Consider the following 12433-nt stretch of genomic DNA (forward strand, 5'->3'; position numbering starts at 1 on the left):
TGTGTGGTGGGAGCGTCGCCAGTTCACTCATGGTGAGCTCCTTTTTGAGCCAACGAGATCAGCACAAGCAATTTTAGCTTTGGCAAAAAACTTCACACAGGCACAATTCAAAAATATGAGAATCAAGAGACATGGATGGAACAAGCCGCTGGATGGTCTAGTTAAACTCAATGTTGATGTTACATTTGATCAAGACAGAGGGTACTGGGAGTACGGGTGCAAGTTTACGTGATGACACAACTTTTTTCTTGGTTGCATCTTGTGTTGATATTCCGTTCATGGAAGATGTCGGGACATCAGAAGCTCGGGGTCTTAGGGATGGGCTTCTTCTGGCTAATGATATGGGCTGCAACAAAATCTACGTGGAGGTGGATTGTATGGAGGTAATTGAGATCATGCAGAATGGCGGCAATTCCCTTGGCCCAGCGGCGGCAATCTATGAAGAATGCTCTTTTTAGCTCGCAATTTTTTTTCGATATATTTTCATCACGGTCCTAGGGAGGCTAATATGGCGGCGGATATATTTTCTAGGAACTCGAAGACTTCTCGAATAATTCTCTAGAAGTCGGAGCCTTCGAAGTTTTTAGTAGACGTTTTATCAAACGATGTATCTTTATTCTCACATGAAATATAAACCGCCATAATGGCATTTCCTAAAAAAAAAGAGTATCTTCAACTTATACAAATCAAACCAAAGGAGCCCTGAGTCGGGCTTTTTTTGTTAAGGGTCAGTTGGGGTTTTTTGCTCTTTATTTTGATGATCATTCGGGCTTTTTTTGCTGGGCACATTCTTAACCACAAGCGCATCAAAAGATAGATGGGCTGACAGGTCCCACCGGACGGCCCGCGCCGCAGAGCCCAACCGCGACCGAATTCTATCTACCTGTACACGTATGGCATGCTTCTGGAAGCTTCCACCCCTTACTAATTTCCTCGCAACCCGGTGCGAGCCGCCTTTCCCGTCACGAGCACGAGACGGAACCGGGCACCGAGGCCACCCACGGCTCGGCGCAGCGGCGTGCGATAAGGGAGACCGACCGAGGGAGCGAGCGAACCTCTCCGGTGAGGGGACGGGGACGACAAGGCCGGCAAGATTCGAGGGGCCGGCGGAACCAAGCGGAAGGCAGCAGAGTCGTCGTCCACGCGGGGCGGCCGCCGGCGGACGGAGCCGGCAGCTCCGGCGCCCAAAGAGATGGGGGTCGACTACTACAAGGTCCTCGGCGTCGACCGCGGCGCCAGCGACGACGACCTCAAGAAGGCCTACCGCAAGCTCGCCATGCGGTGGCACCCAGACAAGAACCCCACCACCAAGAAGGAGGCGGAGGCCAAGTTCAAGCAGATCTCCGAGGCGTACGAGGTTGCTTTTCTTTTTTGATCTCCTCCTGCCAAGATTAGATTTCCTTTTTCTTCCGCTCTTGAACAGTTAGCGAAATCTGTTCATCGCCAATCATGAAAGTTCACGTTTTGATCCTTGTGTATCTGTGTATGCGATCAATTCAGATCGACAGTCCTTGCGGTAGGTCTGTCTGATGGAAAGATTTCCTTCAAGTGCAAGTTTGGACATAATGGTGTATGCCCTTTGTTGTTGCTGTAGGTCTTACTGCACCCAGCGATATGATCTGCTATCCTTTAAACTTTTAATTGTGTACGCTGGAGATAGGTAGAATTGCATTGCATCTTTGTTTAGAATCCGGGATTTAGAAATAATGTTAAGTAGGGACCCTAAACAACTGTTGCAAGTTCAAAGACACTTATCTGTTGATGCAAACATTAATCCACTCCTTTGGCATCTTTTAGCGCAAGCATCTGTCATGGTTAAATTGGCAATTACTACATTGTTCATTGGTTGGTATTTTCTGTTGTGCAGTTTAGAAACGATATTTTGGACCGGATCCTGCCATTTTTTAGCAAGTTTAACTTCCAATAATTAGTTAAGACTCTACTTCCAGCCATTTACTATAAATGTGCATTGATGCTATGTGTTGCCTTATGACCTTTCAGGTCCTTAGCGACTCCCAGAAACGCACAATATATGACCAGCTAGGGGAAGAAGGGCTCAAGGGACAGCCGCCTCCAGGGGCAGGAGGTCCTGGTGCATCTTCTTTCTACCCTGGTGGTGGCCAGTCAACCTCATTTCACTTCAATCCGAGGAGTGCGGATGATATATTTGCTGAGTTTTTTGGATTTTCTGGGCCTTCCTTCCTGGGTGGCATGCCGGGTGGCAGCATGAGAGGGGAACCAAGATCTTATGGTGGGGGCGTGTTTAGCAACGAGTATCTCGCTAAGCGATTTGCAGAGGGTTCTGCCGGCAATATGCCGCGCCCATCACACAAACCAGCACCCATTGAGAATCAGCTTTCAGTGACCCTTGCGGATTTGTATAAGGGTGTGGCCAAAAAGATGAAAATCTCAAGAGAGGTCATAGAGACCAGTGGGTAAGCTTCCTTGAATTTCCTGAACTTTTCATCTAAGCACGTCGATGTGAGAAATCGCGGTATGTAACCTCCTATAGGCTATAGGGATTCAACGGATTATCGGTGGTGAATTAATTGCATTAGAAACTTTTATTTGGAGCAAGCATATTGTTCTTCAATGGGCTGTGTATGTCCACTGTTGTTGTGACAAATTAATTTAGTTTCTATGGCCTGTGCGTGTCCACTATTGTTGTGACAAATTAATTTAGTTTCCACTCAACTATTAGAAATAGCAGTGTAATTTTTTCATAGTAGTCAACTTATCAAGATGGCCTTGTGAAGCTAAGTTGCATTTTGTTGTTTAGCGGCTGGCTTTATACTTTCTGGATAGAATTGAGAATTTGTTTTGAGCCATAGATTATCTGGTATTTGTATAGTTTTTGTAGCACAGGGATGATACCTATGATAGCTATTAATAACTGCAGCAGTCCTTTTGATTTTCTTATTTCCTTGCTGAGCACAAGAAACCAGTCTCTTCATTGCTCACTCTTTCTATTCAATCTTACAGCTATGCAGTATGAATAGCATGTTTTTCATGAGTTTTACTTGTACACTGATACAAGTCGGAATCCGACTCGGATTCGGCTATCCAAGTTGGGAATTTTTTTGGATTGACTTTTTATTCTTCACATAGGTGGGGAAAACGGATAACTAATCTAATTTTAGTGCAAGTGGTGACAATAGTTAACACTTATGTATGTTGTAAATTATGTAACAATAGTTGGGAAAACGGATAACTAATCTAATTTTAGTGCTAGTGGTGACAATAGTTAACACTTATGTATGTTGTAAATTATGTAACAACAGATTAACTTGCCAAAAAAAATGCAAGTGCTGTTGTTATAGTATGTTCTGCATGGGCGTACTTGGATGCGGACGTGAGTGTCAGAATCCGACTCGGATTCTGCTGTACAGTTTGTTAAAAAATCTGGACATGCCAAAGAACACCTGTTTTCTGACACGTTTTCTCTGAAGAGATGGTCGTTACATGTTTCCTTTTAGGATAGCTTTTCATCTTTCCCTTGTGAATGCCTTCTGATCTTTTTCCAGTTGGTCTGCTTTGCTAACACGTAGAGAACATTCGAAAAAGGGCTAGGTTCATGTATATGCATATTAATTGTTGCCTAATTTTCTGTAGTCAGTGCCCAGGTGGGTATTCTTGTTAACCATTTTTTCATGTGGTAGTGAAGCCCTGCATAGGTCATTCTACAGCGCAGGCTGCATAGGCATCAGGTGGTCTAGCTTTGATGTGTCTTTAAGAGACACTTCTGAAATTGTTATGTCTTCATGGTTGTCATTTCCACCCTAAGGGTGTGTGCATTGTGTTGATGTTTGCTTATGTTAGGCAACATTTTTATGGATGGTGTTTAAATATATTTAGCTGTGTGGCTATGTTCTTGTGAATACCTTGTGTTATGCTTTGACATAAAGATATCAATGTATTGTTTCAGGACCATGCTTTTATTGGTGCCCGCTTGCTAATTTTACTTACATTTTCAGGAGAGTTTCACAGGTAGAAGAAATTCTGACGATAGATGTGAAGCCCGGTTGGAAGAAGGGGACAAAGATCACCTTCCCTGAAAAGGGAAATGAATCTCCAAGCATGATGCCTGCTGATATTGTCTTCATCATTGAAGAGAAGCCCCATGATGTTTTCACCAGGGAAGGAAACGATCTTGTCATGACACAGAAGATCTCCTTGGTGGAAGCACTGACTGGCTATACCGTGCAACTCACAACGCTCGACGGGCGGAGCTTGTCTAGACAAGTTAACTCGGTAATCCACCCTAGCTATGAAGAGGTGATCCCTGGAGAGGGGATGCCAATACCCAAGGAGCCCGGTAAGAAGGGAAATCTGCGCGTTAAGTTCAGCATCAAGTTCCCTTCCAGGCTGACATCTGACCAGAAAGCTGGGATCAAAAGGCTGTTGGGTTCTTAGCCCTGTGTGCCATTTTCTATAGACTGATGAAAGCGACTGTGAATATCTCCAGCATGTGGCTAGGTAGATTTCTATCTGTCCGGTTTGGACAATGAGCGGAATTGGTCTTGGTTATTCCGTTTACATACCTGTAGAAATGATGTTGTCATTCTATGTGTTGTTTTTCCCCATAACTTGGTAGAGGCTTTTTCACATGTGACCAGGCTGGTTGTTGTCAATGTTTTAATCTGTTCTTCCTCGGGATTGCAGGAAGGTTTGAGTCCAGAAACGTTATACAGATTTTGTTCCCTGTTGTGTCAGGATAATTCCGCTGTGTTATATATATTTGAACTAGCTATGGTCCTGTGTACAAATGACATAGGAACTATGGTGCATTCTCAGTACCAATTTAGTGTACAAATGACACGGGAAGTCTGATGCATTCTCAGAACCAATTTATGCTATACATGAGCTTCGTCAGCTAGACCATCTCTATTATATAGAGCACAGGGAAGTCTGGATTTTTAAAGTAAGGGCGTTTCCAACGTTGACTCTCAAAACGCCCACATTCTCCCCTTTGAGTGAAATTGTAGCAAAAGAAAGGAAAATCCATGGACGAGCCCCTCCACCTGAACGTGTCTGAATTCCAATACGTTGGGCCATTTTTCTTTCACTCCGTCCATGTTTCTTCCTTGCTCAGAATCCGCATCCTCCTGTGGATGCCCACATACGTCCGAAAGTGTCCAATATGTTGGGCCATTTTTCTTTCACTCCGTCCCTGTTTCTCCCTTGCTCAGCATCCGCATCCTCTTCTATCTCTTTGGCCGCCACCCGGGCATTGTTGGATGTCTGCGGACTTTGTAGGCATGAGGCAAGGGGGCTCAACCTTTTGGAAAAACATGCATGCTTCATTTCATGAGCAAAGTCATTTCACGCCTTACGACTTAGCACGTGATCCATGAACGCAATGTGAAGTTGCTAGGCCATCAATGGTCGCAGTAGATTACACAAGTGGAGAGAAAGTGCCCACGAGGCTCTTCAACCATGGAGATTGTAAGTTTTTGCTTTCTGCTGCTCTACATGTTGGTCATGCATTCACTAAATGTTGCAACTCGATAATCACCCCCTTGTATAGCTTAGACGCGCTGTCATGCACTACCACAGAACTAAGGGCTGGCAATTTACATTCATACATTGTTTGATGAAACTTATGGGGCACAATGCATGAGACGACATATGCGGTTGACTCAAGTATTGTTGAATTTAAAATCGATGAATTTGAAAAACTTGTTGAACATCCAGTTATCTCAGATGTAATATTTATATTTAAACTATTGTTGTACTAGGGGATACTTACATGTTATTTATTGATGAAATATGCCATTTTCTATTATTATCTTGAGTATTGCGGACTTGGGGAAAAAAACAAAGATGGGCATTTAAGGGACATCATTGGATGGTCGGCTTCTGTATTCATGTCTACGGACGAGTCTGGAGAGGCCCCAGGCAAATACCTGTGACCATTTTGAGGGTCGAGATGCCCTAACACCATTCTCTGCTAAACTTGCATATCAAACGTGTGTATGGAGGATGAGTGTATATGGTCTAACTGACGAGGCGTGTCAGAAAGTAAAAAAAAAAAGAGAGCTAGAGACACAGCACAGAAGACTTGATGGTCTGAGTCCAACATTGCATAGCAGAAGAACTAACGAAAGGAAGGGTACAAAGAAGATAACTCGGTTCTCACACACAAAACGAAAAGCCTTTACAAATACGAGCGTTTATTACTGCACATCTGAGCTCTCTCATCTGATGGAAACAACCAGTCTTACCATCTGCAATGTAGCTGTTCGACCTCACAAGGGAACACTTTAGCAGATAACTGAAAAACAAAAAACAAATAACGAAGAAGAGATCCGTCCATGTCGTCTCCGAGGCAATGCAACTCGAGCGCCGGAAACCATCAGACCATATTCACAGCAGTCACCTCATCAGGCGGCCTTCGCCTGCAAAGATTTGAGCAAGATAAATAAGATTGCGGCATTAACATGGCTCTTGGATCATACAAGGAAAAAATGTTTATAACTCCATATTTGTCTTCTCTACAACCATGGTTAGCATTGACCATACCAATCCAATTGTTGAAAGGTTTTCATCTTGTTATTTATACTCTTTGACTAGCTGATTTTGACCTTTTGAGGGTCTTGGTTGATTAGAAAAATATGCGATATGTTCTTGGGGTAACCAAGAGGAAGAATTATTTTTAGTAAATTACCTTTCCTGGGGTAACCAAGAACAGAAAAATATGTTATGTTGCTTGGATTAATCAAGAAAACTTTCAATTTATTTGGTCGTTCAGTGTTGCCAAAGCTGTATAATCATATTCCAGTTAGAAACAGCTCATATTGGTTCCTCTTTACATGTATTCAGATTAGGAGATACTGGAATAATTGAGGGGAAGCTTACCCTTTTCTCCTCCTCGATCTTAGCTTTGATGTACGAGTAGAGGGCAACACCAGCTATTGCAACGCAAGTCCCGATTCCAGTCTGTGTGGTAATTTTGTTGCCTGCTCACACAAGATTTAGCAAGGGTTAAAACTAGGCATAAACCCATGCCACAGAAAAAAGGACAATTGGGCAAATAATATTTAGTCATAATAAATAATGGGACATTTTATTTACCAAAAATGATGATCGAGAAACCAATGACGAAAACCCTTTTTAACACATTGCCAACAGCATGTGTCAGAGGGGCCACCCGTTCCAAAGTGTTTGTAGCAATCTGCCATGAGCCATGTAACGGATTATAACAGATGAAACCATCAAAAATGGAATGTGCTAGTCTGGCAACATCACGATCAACTGCTGCTAAATGTTGATCTCTACATTGCATAAGAAACAGATGCCGGTAAAGTCATTGTATGGCTCATGTTATTACAAATGGTATGGTGTAATGCCATGAGAAAGCTCAAATGCCACACCTAATTATTCCAACAAGAGCCTATGCAACTGGTTACCTGATTATAGAGATGGTAGAACAATCCCACCAGGAAAAGATCTGATACAAATTTTGTCATTCCTACTTTTGCAATTGCATCGTTTAATCCATACTGCATTAGCTGTGGTCCTTCAATCTGCAAGGTTGGTCATTCAAAATAAGAAACGTGAAGCATAACACAAGAAACCTTTTTTGTTTGGGCTATATTTATCACACTTACAATAAGTGCAGGTGGTATGCAGACAACTAGAGCAATTATTGAGATGTAAGCATACACGTTGGTGCTATCCATGTCAGTCTGCAACGACAAAAATGGTTAGTAAAAACAAAGGAATTGAACAGCAACAGCCCAAAAGGCAACAAAAGATGAGGAGTCAAGCGACAAGAAGAAAACAGGCACAAACCATGGCTTTCTTGGAATAAATACTCCGGTAAGTGAACGAGATGTTAGAGATCATAGCATTGATGAAACCCTTCCAGCTAAATGACAGTTCAGTGAGGGATGCCATTGAAACACCTGGTCATGTTCAAGTAGTTAAATAGGTTGAAGAAGAAAAAGGCATGGACCAAAGAAGTTACTAGTACTATTTAGCACATGCTATCAAGTGAAAAATGATAACAATGACAGGAAAGGAATTGTGCCACTAGAGAAACTTGTCTGATCAAGGTATTATCGGTCTTTTAATCACTGTATCCAATAATTTTAACTGGTTTCTTATACTAAAAATTAATTTCTACAGCTTTACTAGCAAACTGGTAACAGAAGGCTTAATTGAGAAATTACCAAGCACAACAGGGGCAAGAGACAACCACAGAGACAAGGGAACTGTCTGTCCAAGGACAAACTGGGTAGCAGCTGCATTGAAGAAGGGCTCCAAAGCTGCATAGCAATTATGTAACACAGAAGAATTAGCATATAAAACAGAAAAGGGACAAGAGAACTCCAAACTGAAATCTGCACATGAAAGAGGCACCTTTAATAGTGTGGGCAAACGAGACTGCAACAGTAGCAAAGGACACGTTGCTTGTGACATGACCAAGAGCATGGCACAATGCCACCGGAAAGAGCAGCTTCAGGAGCGTTGCATTGATAGGCTACGGAAGATAGCGGTAATTTGTGTTAATTTTTATGCAAATTTCAAGATAAGAAACATGGCCTTGATCAGAAGCAGCTATTGATATGATAAATTCTTCTAATATGTTGTCAATATAGAGGCATGCTATTCTAATGAACGCATACTTTTCTAATGTATGAAAAGATGAAGGGTGGATCAAGTTTAGTTTAAGCTCATTGACCACACAAAGAACAACAGATTTGCTTTACGGTTCAAATAAAGAGTCTCTACAATTTACTTAACAACTGCAATTCTTTTTTAAAACCAGAAATTGTAAGATTTCCTACATTTTATGCAGAGGCTTAAACATGGCAGTGGCATATGATCCATGAGTGCAACATTATAATGAAATTTACAGGAAGCCTATCAGTTGAACAATATGAAACTTTTATGAAATCTTTGTTCCTACAGTCTCAGTGAGGCCGCTGAACTTTTATGAATTTACAGGAGACCCATCAACTGAGGACCATTCTGACCACTGTGTGAATTCTCAAAGAAAACACAATGCTACAGCAAGATGGTTCGAATTACCGCACGCTTCGGGAGACCAACGGCCCAGCTGAGGAGGCAGTACACAACTCCCACAAGTAGATGGATCACCGAAACAAAGCTGCAATCAGCAGTGCCATTTTCCAGTGTAAGTTGCAACCCAGTCACAGTCGCTGATCTTCATCGTTTCAAAACAAAGGCAAGGATGCATATCAGCATATGACACACTTACTATGGGTAGGGGAAGTAGTTGTAGATCTTCTTGTTGAGGATGTTGAATATGACGTTCAGGAAGTACCTGCAGGATCACTTGCGCCAGAATGCACAAATTAGCTGAATAAAATCACTGCAAGATCGATCCACGAAAGCCAAAGGGTGGCCGTGTTGCTGTTGAGTGAGGCAGCGAGAACGTACCACATGAAGAAGAAGAAGCCGGTGGTGATTGCAGGGTACTTCTCCAGCAACCCTGGCGACTTGGCCTCCCTGTTGCAACCACAGTCATCAGAAAGTAATAAAATTGTTAAAAGCGCACTCCCACGCACAGAGCACGGATTTTGTGGCTGTGAGCCCCACCGATCAGCGATCAGTGTGGCTGCAGGTGGGACCAGAATATTTGAAGTCGTGCCGCTCGCATGTGCAGCGGCGCAAATGTGGGTGAATTTTTTTTTCCGCGCGGCGCGTGGGAGCGAGGAAACCAAACTGTGTGCAACTAAACAAAACGGCCGGCCAGAGGCGTTTCCAGAAGCTTCCAGCGTGCAGACGTGGCGGTAGAGAACGATCACTCACCCGGCGGGCTCGGCGGAGGCGGCGGGCGGGCGGAGCGTGAGCCTCTTGGAGGCCTGGAGCGGGAGCAGGCCGGCGGGGAGGACGAGGGCCGGGCGGAGCTGGCGGCCCCAGACGAGCTGGGCGCCGTCGTGGACGGCGCCAGCGCGGGCGGCGGCCGGCAGGGGCGAGGCGAGGGCGGGGCCGCGGCGGAGGCGGAGCAGGCCTGCGACGCCGGCGGCGGCGCCGCCGGCGGAGAGCGTCCCGAGGGCCGGCATTGCTGCAGCAGCGCGGGGAGGCCTGGGGCGATCGCGTTGGGCGCGGGGCTGGGCTGGAGCGGGGTGGGGCGGCCGGTTTTGGATAAGTTTATGGGTGGGAGCGGAGGGATTTGGGTGGCGGAGACGCGCGCGGGGGAGGATAGGCCGCACCGATTGCCGATAGAGTTTGGGGAAGGAGACGAGAGGAGAGGACGGGACGGGGTCGGGTCGGGCGGGGCGGGGCGGCGGACGTCGCCGTCCGGGCGCGGCCCCGCTGCGCGAAATGGGAGAAGGTTTTGGACCGGGACGGGAATCGGACGTCGACGCGGTGATGCTCGTGAGGCCGGGCTTGGAAAGTAGTGGCCGGCGTCCACACAATGCCGGGGAAGATCCAAAAGCTACTATTTCCCGATGGGAAATGTAACCATTTTATGCCTATTATTGTTAGCTCGTGGCACGGGAATCGGCCTCCTGCTCGAAAGCTATGGCACATTTTGCCGCTTATAACTCCCTTCATTTTCGTTTACTTGGCGGAATATAGCATTTTGGCCGCTTTATTCCTCCCCACTGTGATATTCCCTCTGTAAACTTTTGGAGTAAGATGTATTTTTTTAGCATCAGTACAGACACAAGCGCTCATATACACGCGCATACACTCACCCCTATGAACGCACACACGCACACTTTATCCTATGAGCATCTCCGAAAGACTGAGCCGACATATCATTTTGGCCGCTTTATTCCTTCCCAGTTCCCACTGTGATATTCCCTCTGTAAACTTTTGTACTCCCTCCTTTCATCTATATAAGGTCTAATGCATTTTTTGAGGCTAACTTTTACCAAATGTTAAAGCAATAATATCTAACATGTAATTTACACAAAGCACATCGTCAAATTCGTATGTAAAAGAAGCTTTCAATGATATAATTTTTATATTATGCATGTCATGTACTATTAATCTTGTCAATAGTCAAAGACGGTCTTGAAAAAAGCATTAGGCCCTATATAAATGGAAGGAGGGAGTAAGATGTATTAGGTCACTGGAAACGTCTTATAAAAGTAAATATGCGTGCACTAGTCAAAAATTGTAAAATAAACAAAACTAAAGTTGGTGGAAAGAGGATGCTTTGATTTCTCTTATTTAAAAAGGTCGAGCTCAGTCATCGTCTGATTTGACACAATGATTTTGTATTTACGCTTTTAAGCTCGCACCCGATTGAAGCAACAAGTCTCTGTCAAAACAAAAAAACTCTACCAACAATGTTTTTCTTCTTTTTTCATAAGTCCATCTGCAAGAAACCTCAAAGTTAAACATATTTGGTTTGGAGTAGTTTGAGAATTGACTTCTGCGTGAACCACTGGCAACTACGTTCCAGCTCTATTCAATCACCACACCAACCAACATGCTAGGCTAGATAGTATCATGCTACATGATGGCAGCGAACTTGCCTTGCGTAATCTGCTAATCCCGGTGGCAACAAATTAGCGATAGGAGAATGTTGCTTGATGGCTCCAACTTCACCATCAAGTGAGCTTACAAATCTATCATGCAACGGATTACAAACCCCAAGCAAGAGGCCATCTAGGCTTCCAAAGTTTCTTCAAAGGTTAAGATTTTTGGTTGGCTCCTTTACCTCGATCGACTGAACACACGCCAAAACCTGCACAAAGAAAAAGAAAATCATTGCTTCCATGATCCATGGACTGCCCTACATGCAATACCATGATTAAGTACATAAGTTCATTTCTTCTTCACTTGCACCACTGCAAGGAATGTTTGACACGCTATCAACATCGTCCCCTCGGCCAGCCCCTTCGACAACATCTAGACAGTAGATCCAGCACATGGTTTTCCAGGCAATCGCCACCTTCGTTCTGCTCATCACTATGTGGAAAATATGGGATGCTAGAAATGCAAAGGTGTCTAGGTAGCAAAATGTACCCACCCCAATAGCATGTCTAAATATTAGGGACGATCTCAAGTTTTGGTCAAATCGCTTGAGATCTTCCGAACTTAGGGGCCAGACAGGTTCTTATGTATAACGATTTGACCCCCATATATATAAGAACTTGAACCCCCATATATATAACGCGACCAACTTTCCTCTCGCTAAACCCCTACAAACTCTTCCCCAAGCCACAAGGTTAGCATTTTTATAAAATAAAAATATTCATGGGAGGCGCCTCCCCGCCCCGCCCCCTTGACACTAAAAAAAGCTCCATGGGTGCAACAGTAATGTAGCATCTTCAAATTCATGAAAATATACATACAAAGGGTGTGAAAAATTCTAGCAGAAAACCCACGCATAATGCGCATATGTCATACATTAAAATCTGTCCCATTTGGACTCGCGGGTCTTGTCCGGTGTGTGAAGGGACTGCTGGGTGATTGCATGATGCCTCCTAAATGGGACGCCCAT

The 12433-nt window shown here is 44.2% G+C and overlaps 2 protein-coding genes across 2 annotated transcripts; one reads left to right on the plus strand and one right to left on the minus strand.

Moving 5' to 3' along the window:
- The first annotated feature begins 938 nt into the window (after positions 1–938).
- LOC125552667 (dnaJ homolog subfamily B member 4-like) lies at positions 939–4750 on the plus strand. The gene is made up of 3 exons (XM_048716296.1): positions 939–1357; positions 2002–2435; positions 3975–4750. Exons 1-3 carry the CDS (start codon positions 1193–1195, stop codon positions 4411–4413), a joined length of 1038 nt encoding a protein of 345 aa, XP_048572253.1. The 5' UTR covers positions 939–1192; the 3' UTR covers positions 4414–4750.
- Positions 4751–6055: 1305 nt separating this feature from the next.
- On the minus strand, positions 6056–10157 carry LOC125552665 (triose phosphate/phosphate translocator TPT, chloroplastic-like). Its single transcript, XM_048716295.1, has 12 exons — positions 9781–10157; positions 9409–9477; positions 9227–9292; positions 9037–9115; positions 8365–8485; positions 8175–8270; positions 7795–7907; positions 7611–7688; positions 7410–7526; positions 7075–7174; positions 6859–6959; positions 6056–6398 (listed from the first exon to the last, which is right to left on the minus strand). The coding sequence occupies exons 1-12, from the start codon at positions 10032–10034 to the stop codon at positions 6384–6386; spliced, it is 1209 nt and encodes a 402-aa protein (XP_048572252.1). The 5' UTR covers positions 10035–10157; the 3' UTR covers positions 6056–6383.
- Between the last annotated feature and the right edge of the window lie 2276 nt (positions 10158–12433).

This window comes from Triticum urartu, chromosome 4 (genome assembly GCF_003073215.2).
Source record: "Triticum urartu cultivar G1812 chromosome 4, Tu2.1, whole genome shotgun sequence".
In the NCBI taxonomy this organism is placed as follows: domain Eukaryota; kingdom Viridiplantae; phylum Streptophyta; class Magnoliopsida; order Poales; family Poaceae; genus Triticum; species Triticum urartu.

What these genes read in the sequence shown, in the direction of transcription:
- LOC125552667 (XM_048716296.1), top strand. Translation starts at nt 1,193, where the DNA reads ATGGGGGTCGACTACTACAAGGTCCTCGGCGTCGACCGCGGCGCCAGC. An exon ending in AGATCTCCGAGGCGTACGAG is followed by an intron (nt 1,358 to 2,001) that starts GTTGCTTTTCTT and finishes ATGACCTTTCAG; the next exon opens with GTCCTTAGCGACTCCCAGAA. An exon ending in GAGGTCATAGAGACCAGTGG is followed by an intron (nt 2,436 to 3,974) that starts GTAAGCTTCCTT and finishes TTACATTTTCAG; the next exon opens with GAGAGTTTCACAGGTAGAAG.
- LOC125552665 (XM_048716295.1), bottom strand. Translation starts at nt 10,034, where the DNA reads ATGCCGGCCCTCGGGACGCTCTCCGCCGGCGGCGCCGCCGCCGGCGTC. An exon ending in GGCTTCTTCTTCTTCATGTG is followed by an intron (nt 9,293 to 9,408) that starts GTACGTTCTCGC and finishes GTGATCCTGCAG; the next exon opens with GTACTTCCTGAACGTCATAT. An exon ending in AACTACTTCCCCTACCCATA is followed by an intron (nt 9,116 to 9,226) that starts GTAAGTGTGTCA and finishes TGCTGATTGCAG; the next exon opens with CTTTGTTTCGGTGATCCATC.